This window comes from Monopterus albus, unplaced genomic scaffold (assembly GCF_001952655.1).
Source record: "Monopterus albus unplaced genomic scaffold, M_albus_1.0 scaffold32.1, whole genome shotgun sequence".
In the NCBI taxonomy this organism is placed as follows: domain Eukaryota; kingdom Metazoa; phylum Chordata; class Actinopteri; order Synbranchiformes; family Synbranchidae; genus Monopterus; species Monopterus albus.
In genome coordinates this window covers 1,696,807-1,710,040 of record NW_018127912.1, presented here as the reverse complement: position 1 = coordinate 1,710,040, position 13,234 = coordinate 1,696,807, and the positions used below count along the sequence as shown (strand labels likewise).

At 40.0% G+C, this 13,234-nt stretch overlaps 1 protein-coding gene across 22 annotated transcripts in view; it reads left to right on the top strand.

The window, feature by feature from the left end:
* Positions 1 to 13,234, top strand: part of ptprdb (protein tyrosine phosphatase receptor type Db) — a 140,937-nt gene that overhangs the window by 76,918 nt on the left and 50,785 nt on the right. For all 22 annotated transcript variants that reach the window (XM_020597106.1, XM_020597107.1, XM_020597127.1 and 19 more), the window contains 2 exons: positions 603 to 752; positions 12,058 to 12,203. In XM_020597106.1, the coding sequence (XP_020452762.1) occupies positions 668 to 752; positions 12,058 to 12,203 (231 nt within the window). In that variant the 5' untranslated portion in view covers positions 603 to 667. The remainder of the gene's footprint in view (positions 1 to 602; positions 753 to 12,057; positions 12,204 to 13,234) is intronic.

Sequence of the window (13,234 nt, the reverse complement as noted above, 5' to 3'; positions counted from 1 at the left end):
TTAATACAACATCATGTATAACATAGCCAGCAGATAACACTAGGTAGTCTCCTCCCACTTTAATCTCCCCATCATAAATCAATCCCTCACTCCATGCTTTCACCCCTCCGTCATAAAGCCATTCATTCTTTTTCATCAATCTAAAATCAGACTGTTTTGACATACAGTTGAAAGAAATCCGGCACTGAAGTGCAGCCTGCTTTGTTGATTGTATAATGGCTGAGACTAAAGCAGAAAGACAGAGGCCACTGCTTACTTGGGAGGTTTAAGAAATTAATTTTGAAGCCAACTGAAGTTTTAAAGCTAAATGTTTGCCATAAGATGAAATTCATCAGCTACTCTGTGAAATCTTACTCATGCACACACACACACACACACACACACACACACCAAAACACACTTCCTGCAATGAGTGTATGGTCGTAATGAAGCAAGCAGAGGAGAGGCAGCTGCATAACTGGAGTATAAGGCCTAGAGGGTTTGTGTGTGTTTGTGTTTTGTGCGCACAGACTATGGTTCATGTGAAACTCTCTTAATTTGGACTTTGGAAGGATGCTAATGACTACATTTTCCTTTCTTCCTCCTCTCCGTTCTCTCCCCAGGTTGTGAGGGGCTGTTTCTATCGTCCTGTTGTACAGTGAGGCAGTGAGCTCACAGTGGATACAGCATGCATGTGTCGACATATCCCATGATGCACTCTGCCAGTCCAGGCCTACTCCTCCTCAGCTTCCTTTTCCTCGCTGATGCCGACTGTAAGTCCATTCACACTGTGACACATCTACTTTGCACACACATCTACACATAAAGAATGAACTAATACCGATACTAGTATCAAATCACATACCAGCCTCTTGTACTTGTACTCATGAAAGTTGTCCGATACCACACACCGGCACCACTTAACAGGACCACGCTTTTAGCGGGTTGTTAGATGAGGGATGAGGATTTATAGTGGTGAGATATTTTAACATAACTGACAAAGACAAAAGTAAAGCTGATCGCAAGCTTTGCTCTCAGCATCCGTCAAGGGTGACGAGAAGGACGAGGTGCTCACGGGCATCTGCGCAGTGGAGCAGAGACAAGGATACCTGAAACAACAATGCTCAGTAGGCTACAACAAAATCTGTGTGTAATGGGAAGAGTTAAAGCAATTTACCAAACACCTGTTGAACAAGCAGAAGCAAAACTTGCAGAAATGCGACATCTGCACTCTCCCCTTGATCAACCCGCCTAGAACCGTGGTGAACAAGAAGAAAACAATAGCTAATTTCATGTAGTTAGTGGCTGAGTCTATTGAGTTGTGTACTGCATATGAAAATTTGTTGAATTGTTGTGGCCTTGGGGGCTGAACAGTTCCTCTACAGCAGTACAGGTATGTGTCCAGCAGAGAGGCTGCTGTTCTCAGCAGCAGAGGAGACCACGTACCCTTTTGAAACTGCTGACTGTGACATTATGCTCTCTGAAAAAGGTTAGGAACCACTGTATTAGCTACATTATGCTGTGTAGTACTGAAATTAAGTCATAGCAGTGCCATGTTTGTTTATACAGAAAGTTTCATGTTAATCTTTGGATATCAACAGCAGATTAATCACAATCAGAAAGTAAACAAGACCCATGAAATTTTTATAGTAGAAATATTATTATTACTAGTTATTATTATTAGTATTGTTAAGTACTTGTATCTGTACTCAGTATCAGCAAGTATTGAAATGTGAGTACTAAAAAAGTGGTATCAGTGCATCTCTAGTGTTTACACATAAAAAGACACTTGGATTATGCAGCACTGTTTGTACATTTCAATAACCTGATTTTCATTTACAAACCATTCACTCCTGGTATCACCTACCTACTGTGTATGTATGGTTGTGTGTGTTTATCTACAGTATATGTACAGTATGTGAGTGTGTGTGTGTGTGTGTGTGTGTATTAAGTAGCAGGTTTGGTACTAAGCCAGCTGTTTTCATCCATCCCAGTATTACTTGGCACAGATAGACAGACCACATATGGCAAATCAGATAATTTCTCTCCGGCTTGTGTGATTGTGTTCATACCGTGTGTGTGTGTGTGTGTGCGTGTGTGTGTGTGTGTGTGTGTGTGTGTGTGTGTGTGTGTGTGTGTGTGTGTGTGTGTGTGTGTGTGTGTGTGTGTGTGTGACAGAGAGAGAGAGATCCCTGTGTGTATGATTGTCATTAGTCCGCTGTATTTCTCAGAGACAAATGCACATTAGTATTTGCATCATGAGTCATAACCTGTTTTTAATTACGGGTGCATCTGCTGATTATCTGCATTACTGATTGATCTTTTGATTATTGTCTTGATTAATCGTTTGGTCTATAAAATGTCAGAAAGTGGCACAAAAAGAATCCATCACCATTTCCCAGAGCCTGAGATGATGCCATCAGATTGCTTGTTATGTCTATAAACAGTCTAAAACCCAAAGACATTTGGTTTACTATCATAAAAGGTTAAGAAAAACTAGAAATGTATTTACATTTTGTACGTTGTTTTCTGATTATCTCTGTCTGTCAGACATTTCTTTGACTTCTCAACATACCAGACACTTTTTTTTTCTGCAACGACTGACTGAACTACACTCTGCTGGATCTGGCCTCTCCATCTTATCACCCATCTTGGGACTCTACCATGTGACCCAAGCTAAAGATGCACCTGCATAGGTAGTAGGCAGTGATCAGAAACTTGAATAAGCTATTTACATGCTAAATTTATATAATAATGGAGGAGAAAAATGAGGATAGGTCATACAAGTTTACCATGCTGACTTTTAAACATCTGGAAAAGAAGACAAATTTGGCTTTTGATACACAAGCATATGAGCACGCAAGTCCTGTCCTGCAATATTTTAAAAGTACACAATCGCACTGAGCCTTGTAAAAGTGCACACATCCGCAAACCACTCTTGTTTTGCTTTCAGCCTCCTGCCCTCTTGTCCCCTGTGTAAGTTTCAGGGCTGGCCTGTAAAGGCCCAGTCGTTCATCAAAACAATGACGCTCCCAGACTTCCTAAATGAGGGTTAGGGGAGCAGCACAGATGCGATGAGGGTGGAAAGGATTTGTACTTTGTCTCCTTTTCCCCTGCCCTCATCTCATTCACTGTGACTTTCTCCATTGCTCTTTTCTTGCTCGTTCTCTGCCTCTTCTCTGTGCATCCATATATTCTGGTGAGAAAGGAGGGACAGAGGGCTGGAAGAGTTTGGGGGGGGCTGTACTTTTCTCTTTTTATCTCATTATGTACGACGTGCAATGCCTCTTTTAATATCAACAGAGATTTGAATGCTGAGAATTCAAGGCTCCTGGGACACTGACATCTGTGGTGCTCGTCATGTATCTACATGTTTTGAAATGCTAAATGCACTAAAAATTGCTTTCAGTCATCCTTGTCTTCACTCAGACCTAATTCCCCATGAACATAATGCTGTTTAAGCATAATAGGATTTTACAAAATCAAGGCCACATTTTAGTTTACTGCTCTGTGTTTTTTTTATTAAACTGTAGAAATGCCATCAGCACATACTTTTTACACAAGTCACACCCGTATATGTTCTTGGAAAATGGTCTTATGCTTGTACATTGCAGCACACTCAAAGTGCTTTCACACTATTTGCCTATTCACACAGTTTGAGGTTCAGTGTCTTGCTCAAGGACACTTAGATTAGAGAAGCCAGGAGCTGAAGCGCCAACCTTCCAGTTAGGACACGAGCCGCTCTACCTCCTGAGCCACAGCCGCCCCCAGTATACTCACTAGTGAACTGCAGGATTGAACTGTATCCTCCATAGAGCCGTATGTGCATTCTGTACACAAGTGCTGGTGTAACAATTCCAGCAGCTCACTGAGCTGTGTGTGTCTTTTCAAATTCACATTTTTCAAACCTTTTTCTCTCCGCCTCTCTGTCGCCACTGTTTGTGTTTCTCAGTATGTTTGTGTGCACGTGCGTGCATATGACATCTATCTGGTGGATTAAGAGTAATGCCCTGATCCTGTCACAAACTAGGCCACTGCTCCATGTATGCAGGCAGATGCCCCGTGTAAGAAAGTGCATCTCTGCGTGTGTCATTCACAACAGCGGGAGACAATGCAACTGCAGGATTCTTTCTGCTGACCTTCGTTTACCCCAAAACCAGCAAGCTGTCATCCTGCACCTTGCAGTTTGAATGTAACAATAAAAATTTCATCTGAAATACATCTCTTTGTGTGTGTGTGTGTAACAGAGTACAACAAAACAAGTCCTTTTTCAGAGCCTATACTAAGGGAAGCATTGCTAAGTTGGACACAGTAGTTTGGTAAGCAGACTGTGCATTTTGAAATGGAATGAGAGGTTTAGGATACTGCCTAAGGTGGCTCCTGGGAATATCAAACTCTTTACCCACGGCCAGCATAACATCATTTTTGTGTTGTAAAAGCAGTGCATTTCCAAGTTACTTTTTTAAATACAAAACTTTATGCAAAAAAAGGCATCAACAAAAACTCAATGAATTATTCTCAGTCACTGAAAAAAATGACATTTTTCATTTTCATACATGATATATTAGGTGTGTGTACAACATTTGAAACGGAAAACTTGCTCATGTGGTGACTGATTGACCTGTCGACATTCATGCTGCCAGCACTCGCGTGGCCTTCAGGGTGACTGGAATCTGAAAAGTAGCTGGTTGCATTCTCTCACAACAAAAGTGCCTCTGTGTTTGCTTACTCTGGACGCCCTTGAGCATGGCACCTAATGTCAACTGCATAGGCAAGAGCCTCTGTTGATCATCTTCATGTTCTCAGCTCAGGTGTTAAGTTCAAGGACCTGAACTGCTGGGAAGCAGTGTGTCAAATAAGTGGTATAGATAATGGATGGATGGATTTCATATAATGCAGCTTATATTTCATTTGCAAAACTAATTATTTTAGTGTTATTTACTTTTAGCTCAGGTTTAAGTATGTTTACCTGCAATGTACAGTGTATCACAGGTCATTTATTAGATCTGTCAGGTGAAACATGAGAAGACAAATCACTCACAATGTACCAAAGATTTGTGAGTTCCTGCATATTGTGTTCAGTGGCATCTGTGTGTGTGTCCTTGTAAGTTTAAAGTTGTATGTTTTATATGGGCATATGTATGCATGTGTAGTGCTTAACATGGTGCCTTGTTGCTGATGGAGGTAATACCATCAGGATTCACTTGAATGAGATGAAGCGGCAGGGTCACTGTGGTTAAAGGGTTTTGCCCCGGGGCTTGGTTAAGGGTATGAAACTGAATCAGGCATATATATTCTCAGGATTGTGTTTCATCTCTGTGATTGATTGGTATTGCCTCACCCACTAAAAGTGCAAAGAAAAGAAAAGGTCCTGGTTTGAATTATTGCCCAGCGTCTTGGCAGCTGAGATCATGATGCAGACACTGAGTGATTTCTCCTGTGAACTGGGTAGTGATGATTAAATGACCCAAGAGACAATTCCAGTGTTGTTTTTTGTTTATTTATTTATTATGCTCTAATTAATGTTAATCCTGACAATTATTGCATCCATGGATCACAATTAAACACACAGCACAGAAAATCCATTTGGAGATCTCTAAAGAAGTTGGGAAACATTTTGGGAAATATGCTTGTTTGCAGAGAGGTAATTATTTTGAGTTTTCACATTTCAGTCCATTTAATATGAAACTAGAAATGAACATAACTCTGATCACTCTGAAATTGTCCTTAATTTCTTTTTTCTTTATTAACATGCCACTTATCAACTTAACTAACTTCAGTCATTATTTACATAATTAATATTTTCTGGAATAATTTATTGTTTTAAAAATCATCTCCAGTAATGACATGCCATGTGCCGTGCTCATCCAGAATATGATATTAAACCTTAAAAATAAAAGGCCTAATTTAAATAGATGAAGCCTCTTTCCATCTACTCCAGTTCAAATATCTTTCTATAGAAGGTGACAGAAATGGGTCACATTATAAACACATGCCATATACACACAAAATTAAAACGCCAGTCACAGTCAGGTTATTTTTTAAATGGTTTACTACTGGAACTGGCATTAAGAGCTGTCTACTTTTAATATTTTGGGTAGTTTGCAGAACAGTGACCCTTTGGATTTTGTCAGAAGGTTCTCCATCATTATCAGTTAACATCAATCTATGATCATGTTGGTGAAAAAGAAAATGAAGAGGTCTTGCTGCTGAAGCTTCTCAGCGTGCTGCATTGCTGCCTCACAGCAGTGAGGCTATTAGCAGCTAGCAGAGATGTGCGCCCATCTGTGAGTAACAGGATCAGACTAGGCTTATCTTAGCATTAGCTTAGCAGGTGCACCCAACTGTAAAGAGGCCTGGATAGCATTAGCTTCATATAGATCTACTGTAGGTGAGCAGTGGACTGTGAGTAATGTGCTGGGACCAGCACTGGGAAATTTCTCTGTTCAGCTTCATGGGAAGCCAGATCTGACCCAGTAAAGTTGTGTACCCAGTGGGTAGCCCATGTGTTTCTGGTGTGTGTAAAAGAAGACCCTATTTGATTAAACCCTCCCCTTGTGTTTCTAACAAATTAACCCTGATTAACTCGGCACTAACCACACCCTGGGGCAGCTTTGGCAGTTAAGTAGCATACTAATTGGACATGCATTACTGTCAGCATTAAGAATGCATCCTGTCCTATGCTACAGCATTACTGTGAAAATGATATTGCAACAGTGCTTGGTGATGTCATCTGGAGGTTGTCCAAAAGGCTGCAGATGTGCCATATAGGTCACAGTGAAGTGGCACGCACAAGTCACAAGCATGAAATTTTATGTGGGAAGAAAAATGTATTTGAAATAATAATAATAATCATTTCAATAATCTAATTCTCTGAATTTGATAGCAGCTGCTCAGATCAATAAACACTCTGTAAAAAACTATATAAAATTGTATCTATAATGTGAAGTTTTATCCAAAGTTACAGAGTTTAACTGCAAATAATGGCCAATTTTTCTGAATGGCCAATTTTCCAAATGTCTTCCAGTTGACACTTATGGGTGCTGCAGGAGAATGGAAGCTGTTTCGCTGTGTTTATTTGTCCCAACAATCCAATTTCATTTCCAGGATGAAAGCAAGCAGCTAATAATTTGCTCTTAGTGTGTCGGCTTTTGTCTTACAAGTTATGGTTCTGGCCAGCTTCCCACCTCCACTTGAGGCTAACTATCATGGCCCTAACTATCATGGGCACCAGTATTGGCCTTGTTCCTCAACGCGCCTAATAAGCCTGACTCAGTTCTCATTTGGGAAGTCATCAGCTAAATGCCCACCACCACATACAACACTGTGCAGCTGGATCGTTCCCTGGCAAGGACTATAAATTACATTACTTTACTTATTCCATGCCTAACTATCATGAATACACACATGTAACATGTAAAATGCAGGCAAAGATGCTTGGCAAGTTGGGCCAACACCCAGAACAGAATTTTCAGATTTGATCAAAACTTCCAATACACTGACACAGATAGACACAAAAGCTATTTATGCACATTTTCACGCATTTGCAGGATCATTAAAATAAAATTGTTTAAGGAGAATGTGCCTGACATCAATCTGATCAGAAGTTCAATAAACATGTATCCTCTTCCTCCTGTGAGGAAAAATCCATGATTCAATGTATGAGCATAAATATTGTAAAAGTATTAGCTACTATTAATGTTTGGCCTTCCCATCTGCTTCTTTTAGCCAAAGCTATTGTGTTTTCCTAATGAAAGCTCGGCTTACTCATTCTATATTCTTATCTTTGATTTTATACTATAATTTTCTTTTCCAATACGTGCAGAATCAGACAGAATGGCGTGCTGTGGGGTCTGTTGCTTTTTGTTGATTTGATTTGTTTGAATAGGTCTCTCTGCTTTATGCTTTTCCACATCAGAGCAGCTAAGTGATTGAGGGCAAACAAGATGAGGCCTGAGCTATGAGTTCAGATCACTGAGCATAGTAAAATTATATAACTATCTAGTTTCATCAGGATTTTATTCAGCATAGTCGGAGAACAGAATCGTTGTTATTAGACCATTAAATTAGATTCATTGATGCACCTAAATTTTTCTGATTTTTCTAAAGCTCAGTTGTCATATTGTATGTCAAGAATAAAACATACATCTCAGTCATGTGTTGCTAAATTCATATACAGTGTCATAAAAAGTATACAGCCCCTAATTTATCACACCTTTAAAGCTCTGCTTTTACACTGAGATATTACATTTTTCTTGGTTAGTTCCATCTGTTTTTCTACGCTTATATGTACTTTTCATTCTAAGATTTATACGACTTCCCAATCTTAATACACTATATTCGTAAATCATACTCCCTGAAGGTTTGTGCTGGCATCTGTTCTTACACACTCAGTCTCTCTAGCTGTGTCCCTCTAGGTTAAGGCAGCATCTGCTAGTGACAGTATGTCCCTATAGTCTCCTACGCAGCGCCATTACCTTCATTTAGTGTTGCTATTTGTCTTTCCAAAGTGCTACTCTAGTGAACCTTCGTCAACCCATTATGGTTTGTTGGTTCATTTAATGGGTGTTTTCCAAGAGTGGTGTTGTATTTGTCACAGTAAATACAGTGCAGTGGTTGGATGAGAAACACAGCAGTATCTGTCATTAGTACAGTTTCTGCCAGATTTTTACCAGATTTCTTTGATTTTAAAAGTCAAAAAAGATGATCAGGGCTGGTTGTTGATGCTGATCTCCCATTAATTTTGATTCAGTTTGACTGGATTCATGACAATTCATTTACTTCAGATGTTACAGAAAACGCATCTTAGAATCTTGGGAACTTTAAAAATGTGAGCAACACTGTTGCTTCCTTCAGTATAATATTTGTTAAAGGTCATATTATAGGCTAAATTGCATATTAATTAAATAAATTATCTGTAAACAATATATAATTATATATATATCTGTAAACTGTGATACATTCATGGGACTGTAGTCAGCTGTTGTGTACATTACTTTGTCTTAAAACGACCTTTATTCGTACTTTGTACCAGCTTGTTTTCCACAAAGAAGATATTTTACACATCACACAGTCCAAACTGAACCACTTAATACATAACAGTTAGCACTATTGTATGTTTACTGACAAAATGCACAAATTCAGAGATTGATCTCAGAATTTCAAGGATTGATAATCATTCAAATAGGAATTGCAGTTAATTGGAAAAATTATATTTTTGCTCTACAGATGATCTTTCAACCTGGAATGAAAAAAAGTTTATCACACGTTCTCAGCTCTAGTTTGAAAGTGGTCCAGAGAGGGGAGCTTGCTTTGTAATCCCTGCCATCTGTTGTGTAGATCAAGTCCCACAGTATAACGACCTTTATGTAGGCCACCCTCTATCCACCTCACCCCACCCCTCCTAGCAAAGACACGCACATGCTAAGAAGAGGAATGATTGGTACTAATTCCATCTAAATTTCTGTAGTTTTCCTTAAATTCCATCTTGGGCCATAATGAGGAAAAGGAGGAAGACTGTCAGGGGTGTCTAGCAACATACCAAGTGCCTATGCCTGCAAAGTGCCCCTCTAGAACAAGATCTTATATGAATAGTTCAAGCCCATCATCTTTTCTGATTTTACAGCCATGAAATAATAAACCTGCAGGCATCCCTTTGCTCCTTTAAATGGTGACAGGTTTCCAAAATGTTGACGTTTGAGCTTGAGTATCCCTCACCTCACCCTTAGCACAGATGTCAATGCTTAATCCTACCACTTACCATGGCCAGTAGACCCTTCTGATCTTGGTGAAAGGACAGTTAGGACACAGATAGGGAGCAAAGAAGAGGCACAAAGATTAGGAGGAAAACATGGAGGAAGAAAAGTGGTAGGGGAGAGAAGAGAGGAAGAGGGAAGAACGATAGGAGCTGGTACAGAGAGGGGAGTAGACAAATAAGAGGGAAGAGGAATTGCAAGACAGAGTTGGGAGAATTGTAGTGCATCAACCCCCCCACCCCCATTAAGTCAGTCATTGTGACAGGAAGACTTATGTAACAGCCCAGAGATGGAGGGAGGAGATGGAGGACCAGTAACAAGGAGGAAAGTGGGAACTACAGTAGGAGAGCAACTGTCAAGGGGAGGGGGGATTCAGTGGCAAAGAATTTGGAGATAAAGGGGCAAAATATAAGAAAGAGAGAACATAAGACAATTAAGCGGGAGATATATGACGAGAGGGATCAGGGCTAGAGAGCTAGAGAGAAGGGAGGAAAGATAAAAAAGCAATTGAAAGATCTACCCTGGCTTTTAGTATGGCTCTGCTGGCTTTACACTTTCCATTTGTTTTGTGGGGGAAAGATTAGCAAGAGGATTAAGAGGGCGATTCTCCCACTCCTCATTCTTTCTGTTTCTCTCTCTTTGTCTCTCTCCCTCACTCTTTCTCTCTCAGATAGAGACACGCACATTTGTTTACTCGTTCATGCATCACATGCACGGTGGCATGCATACCAACTGTGCTTGCATTAATATAAATAAAAGGGCTGCCACAAGACATTTTAAAAAAATTATCTATTAATCTACCCACTATTTCACGTTAATCTAGTAATCATCTGCAAAATGTCTTAAAATAGTATAAAATGACCAGGGCTATTTCCCAGAGCTAAACATGATGGCTTCAGATTGTCTTGAGTGGTTCAACCCGCAGTACGAAACATTCTCCATTTGAGAATCTGAGTTTATAGTGACGGGCAAATGACCAAAGCAATTAATCGATTGTCAAAAGTGTTATTAATCAGTTAGTCAGTCAGCCAGATAACCATTTAGTAAAAAGTAACATGTAATGTGACATTTTGGTTATCAGTGATTTTAAAAGTTATATAGTTTGTTTTTCAATGAGTACAGTGTAGTGAGTAGTCTCACACACACACACACACTGTTTTGTTCTATCACTGGGGCAGATTTGGCCATGAGCCAGTGAGGTGTAGAGGTGCTGGGCAGCTTGTGGCTCTCTGACCATGTTTGTCAGTATATCTGACTCTATCTCACCCTCTCTGTCTGTCTGTCTGTCTGTCTCTCTCTCTCCCTCCTCCTCTCTCTCCACTTCTTGCTCATCTCCCTCTCTCCCTCCACTTCTGTTGTTCATGCTTGCTCTTCCTTACCCGTTCTCCATCTGTCTCTCTCGCTCGCTTTCTTTATCTTACTCACTCTTCTGTTCTGCTTTTCCCACTTTTTCAACATGCTCTTTCTCTTTTTCTCTCCTTCTCCAAAAGGCTTAGCTTTTCTCCCTCTCTCCCACCCTCCATTTAAACAGCAAAAAGCAATTTCTCTTCCTTTGTCGGGGCGTTTGGCAGTAAGCCTTTAAGTAGGGATTTTCTGGTTTGGCTGGAATGCCATTAGGCGAGCTGGCTGTGATGTGCTGCGACTGACGTGCCGAATCTTTTTGATGTTGTGATGTCACAATCCAGTGGAGGCCGTGGTTATGATATTGTTGGCGTTCCCGGAACGAGGGGCTTTAGTGGTCATGTCAGGAGTAAGTCTTCATAATTCCTTTAGGGCACAGAAATATTAAGCTCCTTTGGTGGCACTGGGACATAGAGAAAAACATGGTGGAATTTGCACACGTGTGCGCACAGACACAAAGCCACCCACATGCACAACTGCACTAAAAGACGTACAGAATATACTGTAGATGCTTACAAGAATGTACTCATATTGTAACACGCACACAAAACCCAAAGGGTGTTGAACAATGTTCTGCTCTATTTAAAACAGAATTTTTAAAACACTGCTCTTCCTTTCTTTTTTACAGTAAATGGCACACATACACACATCTGGGATTTCCTTGACAAACATACTTCTTTAACACAACAGAGGTCTCAGACATAGTGTCAGACTACTGACATAGTGTCAGAAATACTGACAGATTAATATATAAACAGATATTCTACAGCTCAAGTATACATGTATGTGTGAAGAATCTTTAATATATTTGATTGTCATGTGTTGTCCTTTTAAGAACATTGTGCAGCTCTCCTATGTTTACACGTACAGGAGCTATGGGAGTTTGAACTTGACCTAACTTATATAACATCTTTCCATGCAGCACCCCCCAGATTCACACGAATCCCTGAAGATCAAACAGGAGTCCAGGGGGGAGTGGCTTCCTTTGTGTGCCAGGCCAGCGGGGATCCACAGCCCAAGATTGTCTGGAACAAAAAAGGCAAAAAAGTCAGCAACCAGAGATTTGAGGTATGATGCTAAGATCCTGATTAAACTCTAAGCCTACATTCACATTACAGGTCTTTATGCTCAATTTCAGTCTTTTGTCATGTCCAGTCTTTTTGTGTTGATGGTTCATATTTGTAAATCACATGCATCCAGCTCCCACTTGAACACCGCTGAGGTCCTAACCGGTCATATATGTACAGATTTCATGATAACTAAAATGATGATGGGATAAGCTAGTTGGCTTAGGCACTTAAAAACATGTTCCTGCATAGCTTTCTGATTTATAACTCAAACTTTGACGTCCTGTCTAAATGCTTTTGTTTAACTTACACAACTATAGTAACCTAAAGTGATATTTGGATATTTGACTTAACAGTGACAAATTGCTCGCTGCACACAAAGGCAAACTGAGTGTCAGGATGAGTTTCTTCGTTCCTGCTAATCCCTTAAAGCTTCAATTTTTTTGTTCAGTGACTTTTACAACTGTAACTCTGGGTTCTTTGCCTTGTTGGTAGTGCATCCTGTCACACAGCAGCATTTGGACATTTTTCAGTTTTTAGTAAAGAAGACCAAATTGTCAATACAGAGTCAGTGGAGTGAGCTGAATTGTTTTTCGCCTGGTGTGCGCTCTGTTTCTGTTGTTCTCCTGTTAACATTTTCTTCATATACCTTTCTCACAGAAGACGTTCTGACTTTCAGCTGGTTCAAGCTGAAAGGACTAATACATTAACTGATTAGTCAATCAACAAAAAAATTAATCAGCAACTATTCTGATAATCAATTAATTATACTTTCAGCTTTGTTGCTGAGAGTTAAACATGAAGATCAATAGTTTCATATCTGTCTATTAGATATGGAAGTGGAGCCAGGTAAACAACATATGGTATGAGTGAGCTTTAGAGGTCCTGGTAGGCAGATTTTATTTATTTTTTTTTATCTTTGGAAAGAGTCGGGCTACACTTGCAGCTGTCTTTACTCTTTCTGAAAGCCAACTGGCTTCTGGATGTAGCTCCATATTTAATGGACAGGATGAGAGTGGGTCTGTATACTTC